This window comes from Diaphorina citri, unplaced genomic scaffold, assembly GCF_000475195.1.
Source record: "Diaphorina citri unplaced genomic scaffold, Diaci psyllid genome assembly version 1.1 scaffold4531, whole genome shotgun sequence".
NCBI lineage: Eukaryota > Metazoa > Arthropoda > Insecta > Hemiptera > Psyllidae > Diaphorina > Diaphorina citri.
The window spans coordinates 4,888-12,464 of NW_007381929.1; the positions used below are offsets into that span (position 1 = coordinate 4,888).

A 7,577-nucleotide genomic window follows, 5' to 3' on the forward strand; every position below is an offset into this window, starting at 1 on the left:
GGCAATGTAATTTAAATGAGATTGTTCCCACTACACACGACAAGATTTTTTTCTGAACGACACAAAATGCCCTTGTGGGCAATGTAATTTAAATGAGATTGTTCCCACTACATACGACACGATTTTTTTCCCCCCCGAACGATAAGTGGGGACGGTCCTTTATTTGTTTATGATAAAACCCGCTCCGGGCGGAATTCGAACCTGCGAATGTTCACTACAATAACACTTAAGCACTTAAGGTAGAAACACACTACCATCACGTCACGTCACGTGAGCTCATGGGGAGTCAGAAAGATGTATATCAAAGTATTCCCATAATATTGTAGGTGATTTCGTTCAGAACAGCTACACTACTATCACGTCCCGTGAGCTCACGTGACATGACCTGATGGTAATGTGTTTCTACCTTTATTCTTCACAGATTTGTCCAGTGTCCCGACGGAGAGCTCCAGAAGCGGAAGACAGTAGTTCACACGGTCACTCTACACGAGATCGACGTTATTAACTCGCGGACTCATGGGTTCCTTGCCCTGTTTGCCGGGGACACGGGGGAAATAACACCCGAAGTGCGTGAACAAATCAGCGCCAAGGTTACGGAGTGGCGAGAAGAAGGTAAGTGACCGCGCGTGCGGCGTACCGCCAAGTCGAAAGTTCCCCCTCTCCCGTTCCCACTTTTCGTTTTTTCGTTAGGAAAAAAAAAAAAACGTGTCGTGTGTAGTGGGAAGACTCTCATTTGAATTACATTGCCTACAGGACATTCGGAAAAAAATCGGGTGAAACTCACGATGTTTTTAAGAGGTTTGATAGAGGGAACTGTAACTGCTAAAACCTTATCGTCCCCAAATAAACTCCTCAAGATGTTATTTATTTAATATAATTTACGGCTTTTAGGGTTTACACAGTGTCAGGATTTTCTTTGAAGTAATTTGTAATAATGGCTTTTTATTTTTAACATTGTAGTTTTATAATAGTTGTACAAGTAGGTAAAATAATATCTAATAATATTATACAAATACCTAAATGGTAAACGACTTTGAAGGATTAACTTTTTTTTTTAAAGAGGTTTGACAGAGGGAACTGTAACTGCTATGGTCTCATCGTCCCGAAATCGAAGAGAGAAGGAAGACAGGATAGGAGAAAGCCAGCCGTTCCGAGAACGAACATTATCCCATCAGGATAAAATCCGCCCCGGGCGGGAATCGAACCCGCGGCCCAGCGCTTACAAGGCAGACGCACTACCAACTAAGCTAACTAGGCTGGCTAAGGATTAACTTTGATTTACTGAAAACTCTCTGTGGTAGGTAAGATCGGTCATTATTGTTCCAAGTTATTCATTGACGTTTTTCTTCCTATTTCCTCACAGGTAAAGCAGAGATCGTGCCCGGAGTTTTGTTTATAGACGAGGTACATATGTTGGACATTGAATGTTTCTCATTCCTCAACAGAGCGCTGGAGAGTGAAATGTCACCTGTAGTTATCACGGCCACCAATAGAGGCGTCACCAAGATACGAGGTAGGAATCTTCTTTTTTTCTCCTCTGATATTAGCATTAGTATTAGTGCTTTATTTAGACTGTCGAATTAGGACATGTAGTCCCATTATCTCAACAGTTTAATATTGCACCACTTTATTTATTTGAATCATAAAGTACAAAATGGTAGTTGACAAAATATTGACAGTTTTCGTCTGGCTGGGGGACGTTAAACAGGGAGCAGGCCAGCTTAGTCTGGGGGACTTTGAAGAGGGAGTATACCAGCCTCAATTCCCCTTGCTAAAGATATAGCGACGGTTGAGTGCGAAGGGCATCCGCTCGTAAAATTTGTAGCCAAAACCAAATGTCAGCCCAAAGCAATCACCCTAGTTAGGGCTGATTGAGAGGCTGACGAAAAACGCCGACCCCGTGTGAACACGGGAAAAGACGAGAAAGATCTTCTTTGTGAATGACTTGAAAAATTATGGCCAGTTCAAAACTAAATTGAACAGTTTGGAATGTAATTTTACTGTTAAATTGTGTTCCTTGCCAGCCTACTTAGCTTGGTTGGTAGAGTGTCTCCCTTGTAAGCGCTCACAGGTTCGATTTCCACTCGGGGTGGATTTTATCCTAAACAGAGGAGGTTCGTTCTCGGAATGGCTGGATTTCTCCTATCCTGTCTTTCTTTTCTCTTCGCTTTCGGGACGATGAGATCTCAACAGTTACAGTTCCCTCTATCAAACCTCAGGAAAAAAAATCCTGTCCATTGTTGTATTTGTCCATGATTTTCTTGTTCTCAGGCACGGCCTACAGCTCCCCTCATGGCATTCCGATAGATTTGCTGGACAGAATGGTGATAATTCCTACCCAGCCCTACCAGGATGAAGAAATACAAGCCATCCTCAAGATCAGGTTGGTAAAGAACAGAATAAACGAAACTTATAACCATCCAAAATAAGCAAATGATTCCCCAGTACGGGATTTAGTCCATGTTTTAACACAGTTTAGAATAAAGTTTGTCCCAGCGGAAATCGAACCCGCGACCTAGGGCTTACAAGGCAGACGTGCTCCTCTTCAAACTGACTACACTGGCATATGTGAGAAAACCCACCATCCTGTGAACAAACCTTATGTATTTACAATAAAGTTTTCGGGATCGAGTGGATGGGAACACATCACACACCTTCAGGCACACTTCATTTGTGGTCTGGCAAAAGTACATGGCACAGATCTAGGCTTACCTTGTCCTTGGGAACAATTTAATCTGAAGAAACCATTTACTGATGAAAATTGTAATGATCCCTGGTGGGAATCGAACCCACGACCTAGCGATTACAAGGCAGGCGCGTCACTATCTAAACTAAACAAACCCCTATGTTCCAGATGTGAGGAAGAGGATTGTGAGATGCAAACGGACGGCCTACGCGTGCTCACCAAGATAGCGCTGGATACATCACTGCGGTACGCCATCCAGTTAATAACCACGGCCAGCGTTGTCTGCAGGAGACGCAAAGCTACCGAGATCTGCATGGAAGATATTCGTAAGGTAAATTAGAATAGAATAGATCGCCTAGGAATCTAACGGATAGTGTTCGATCTTGGAACGGCTGGCTTTCTCCTATCCTGTCTTCCTTCTCTCTTAGATTTCTGGACGATAAGACCTTAGCAGTTAGAGTTCCCTCTTTCAAATCCCGTAAAAAAATCCTTAATCATTATTAGCTAATTTTCTTTAGGGATGAGTTATTTATTTATTTTTTACTGTGTTTCAGGTATACGCTCTGTTTTTGGATGAAGGTCGTTCCACACAATATCTCCGCGAACACCAGAACGAATACATGTTTGACTCCACAGTGACTGGGGGAGCTGGCGATACGAAGATGGAGGTGGATAAGTGAAGAAAATAAACAAAATGGACGGTCGATAACTACAAAAAAAAACGATATACCTACTCCTTCTGTTACCTCATACACTTGTTTCCATAGGTGCAAAGGTTGACTGTCACTGCACAGTGTACACGTAAATAGTGAAAAGGAAAGAACAGAGAAAAGACTTGATCGGGGCAAAGACCTAAAGGTGTGTCCACACGCAGTCGTTCGACATTGACTGAACCGTCCACACTGACTCGACAACATTCACCTCCTTGATCGACCATGTTTGAACACACCTTAAGATGTTTGTCCCCTATTAAAATTAAAACATGTCCTCTGACCTCCTTCCTTTTATTTCGGAGAAGTTGAATGGAGATGTTGAACAACCTTTAGGGGTGAAATTGAGAAGGCATCTGGAATGATTGTAGGTCACAAATAAAAGAACATCAAAGCCTCTGTAAGGACTACAAGTTACCCTATCTGCAAGTTGTCTCCTTTTTGACACATTAACCTTTCACAATGAAAAAAAAAAAAAATCAAAACCAGGTAAGTATTACTTTCTTTGATCAGTTTCAATCCATTCCTGCTTAACTTAAATATTACTATCTAGGTACATACAGATTACTTGAATCCAATACATATTGAGAATTTTTATCCTGTAAATGCCACATTGCTTTCTTCTTACCTCTACATTGACCCTGCTTAACTTAAATATTACTATGTATGTATCTACAAATCTACATACAGATTACTTGAATCCAATACATATTGAGAATTTTTATCCTGTAAATGCCACATTGCTTTCTTCTTACCTCTACATTGAGGTACATACAGATTACTTGAATCCAATACATATTGAGAATTTTTATCCTGTAAATGCCACATTGCTCTCTCCTTACCTCTACATTGATGTTTTTTTTCGAACGATAAGTGGGAACGGGCCTTTATTTGTTTATGATAATATCCGTCCGGGCGGAATTCGAACCTGCAAATGTTCACTACAATAACACTTAAGGTAGAAACACACTACCATCACGTCACGTCACGTGAGCTCATGGGGAGTCAGAAAGATGTAGTTCAAAGTATTCCCATAATATTGTAGGTAATTTCGTTCAGAACAGCTACACTACTATCACGTCACGTGAGCTCACGTGACGTGACCTGATGGTAATGTGTTTCTACTGTTATTCTTCACAGATTTGTCCAGTGCCCCGACGGAGAGCTCCAGAAGCGGAAGACAGTGGTTCATACGGTCACTCTACACGAGATAGACGTTATTAATTCGCGGACTCACGGCTTTCTCGCCCTATTTGCCGGGGACACGGGCGAAATAACACCCGAAGTGCGCGAACAAATCAGCGCCAAGGTTACGGAGTGGCGAGAAGAAGGTAAGTGACCGCGCGTGCGGCGTACCGCCAAGTCGAAAGTTCCCCCTCTCCCGTTCCCACTTTTCGTTAGGAAAAAAAAATCGTGTCGTGTATAGTGGAAACAATCTCATTTAAATTACATTGCCTACAGGACATTCGGAAAAAAATCGGGTGAAACTCACGATGTTTTTAAGAGGTTTGATAGAGGGAACTGTAACTGCTAAAACCTTATCGTCCCCAAATAAACTCCTCAAGATGTTATTTATTTAATATAATTTACGGCTTTTAGGGTTTACACAGTGTCAGGATTTTCTTTGAAGTAATTTGTAATAATGGCTTTTTATTTTTAACATTGTAGTTTTATAATAGTTGTACAAGTAGGTACCTGTGATCTTACCCTTTCTACATTAGTCTTTAATAGCTTATATTATTTTCTTTCTCTTCATCACCCTCGTTCCTAGCCTTTTCAATTTCATTTCTCTCACTTTAAGCCAATCACTCAACATCAGGTCAGACCTGATAGTGTGTGCTTATCAGGTACACCTGTCAGGTCTACCTGATAGTGTGTGCTTATCAGGTACACCTATCAGGTCTACCTGATAGTGTGTGCTTATCAGGTACACCTGTCAGGTCTACCTGATAGTGTGTGCTTATCAGGTACACCTATCAGGTCTGTTCTAATTTCATTAATTTCTCTCACTTTAAGCCAATCATTCACTATCAGGTCTACCTGATGATGAGTGGCTGGCCTAAAATCCCGCTCTCCTAGCACAACAATCTCCAAATTGGACTCAAGGCTCCTCATAGAAGAAGTACTGGCCCGCTCGTTTCTGCTCGCAGTCCTTCACCGAGTTATTCTTGTTGATTCGCGGGCGGTTTCCAATTTCATTTCTCTCACTTTAAGCCAATCACTCACCATCAGGTCAGACCTGATAGTGTGTGCTTATCAGGTACACCTGTCAGGTCTACCTGATGGTGAGCGGCTGGCCTAAAATCCCGCTCTCCTAGCACAGTAATCTCCAAATTAGACTCAAGGCTCCTCATAGAAGAAGTACTGGCCCGCTCGTTTCTGCTCGCAGTCCTTCACCGAGTTATTCTTGTTGATTCGCGGGCGGCGTGTGCTTATCAGGCACCTGTCAGGTCTACCTGATGGTGAGTGGCTGGCCTAAAATCCCGCTCTCCTAGCACAACAATGTCCAAATTGGAATCAAGGCTCCTCATAGAAGAAGTACTGGCCCGCCCGTTTCTGCTCGCAGTCCTTCACCGAGTTATTCTTGTTGATTCGCGGGCGGAAATTGTTCGGGTCCCGCCTGAATGTGATGCCCAGGAGCGACAAGAACTTGTTCATCCCGTTGAGCAGATTCTGTGGCGCGTTGGCCAGGGTCGAGATAGATGGGGAACCTGGAAGAATTGAGAATTTTTCAAAGTTAGATTTATTAAATTTTCAAAACTTTTTTTTTTAAGGATAAAAAAAAGTTCATTTAATTTCGTGTTGATTCAGCACTTGAATGGGGAGTATTGTGTCTCTTCTCGCTCATCTGATGAGGTACATACTACGACACAGACCACACGAGTCTAATGTAGCAGTTGTGTTTTATTAATACGGAATAAAAACTGTGGTGAAACACATTTTTTTTTTTTTTTTAAAGGCGGGGCGAATTTTATTCTGAACGGATTAGGATAAAAAAAAGTTCATTTAATTTCGTGTTGATTCAGCACTTAAATGGGGAGTATTGTGTCTCTTCTCGCCTATCTGATGAGGTACTTACTACGATACAGACCACAGGAGTCTAATGTAGCAGTTGTTTTATTGCTACGGAATAAAAACTGTGGTGAAACACATTTTTTTTTTTTTTTTTTTTTTTTTTGGGGTTTTCTTTTTTTCGGAACACGGCTGGCTTTCTCCTATCCTGTCTTCCTTCTCTCTTCAATTTCGGGACGATAAGACCTTAGCAGTTAAGGGTTCCGTTTGTCAAACATTGGGAACTGGTTCATTTGAGGTGCTATCGCTATCTTGGGAAGAACTGGTTCATTTGAGGTGCTATCGCTATCTTGGGTTAGCAGTTAAGGGTTCCCTTTGTCAAACATTGGGAACTGGTTCATTTGAGGTGCTATCGCTATCTTGGGAAGAACTGGTTGCAGGTTCATTTGAGGTGCTATCGTTATCTTGGGAAGAACTGGTTCATTTGAGGTGCTATCGCTATCTTGGGAAGAACTGGTTCATTTGAGGTGCTATCGCCATCTTGGGAAGAAAGAAAGTAGAAACACACTACCATCACGTCACGTGAGCTCATGGGGAGTCAGAAAGATGTAGTTCAAAGTTTTCCCATAATATTGTAGGTAATTTCAGGACAGCCACACTACTATCACGTGACGTGATGTGACGTTACGTGGTAGTGTGTTTCTACCATAAGACGATGTTAAATGAGTTACCTTCAAACACGATGACGCGGTCAGACAAGTAGGTAGCCATGATGAAATCGTGCTCCACCACAAAACCGGTCTTCTTAGCGTGTAGAATGAATCGCTTGATAACCTGTAGGGTCAAATGGAGAGGGAACATTGTAAGAATGTTGATAAATTGATAATGTTTGAGATGAAGTTCGCCCCGGGTGGGAATCAAACCTGTGACCTTAAAGCACTAAGCTAAATTTCATGACTTGACTTGGACTTGAACCGCCAACCTCCAGATCCGAAGTCCATGGCGCTAACCACTACAACACTGAGGTTGGTTTCTTTTTCAATTGAAGTCTGTTTCAAACAAAAAACAAATTAGTGTATATAACATTCTAATTCAATGTTAGAACACTTTAATAAATAAAAATAAAAAAAAAACAAAGTTTCATGTTTCCACTTCGTACCTCTTCTTCC

The 7,577-nt window shown here is 41.8% G+C and overlaps 1 protein-coding gene and 1 pseudogene across 1 annotated transcript in view; one reads left to right on the forward strand and one right to left on the reverse strand.

Moving 5' to 3' along the window:
- The window catches only part of LOC103521112 (ruvB-like helicase 2), a gene marked incomplete at its 5' end in the record, with an annotated part of 5,899 nt that extends 2,403 nt beyond the window's left edge, over positions 1-3,496 (forward strand). Inside the window, 5 exons of the mRNA XM_026831938.1 lie at positions 422-612; positions 1,364-1,513; positions 2,272-2,383; positions 2,855-3,017; positions 3,241-3,496. Of these exons, the coding sequence (XP_026687739.1) occupies positions 422-612; positions 1,364-1,513; positions 2,272-2,383; positions 2,855-3,017; positions 3,241-3,366 (742 nt within the window). The remainder of the gene's footprint in view (positions 1-421; positions 613-1,363; positions 1,514-2,271; positions 2,384-2,854; positions 3,018-3,240) is intronic.
- Positions 3,497-5,856: 2,360 nt separating this feature from the next.
- On the reverse strand, positions 5,857-7,269 carry LOC103521111 (annotated as a pseudogene).
- Positions 7,270-7,577: the final 308 nt, after the last annotated feature.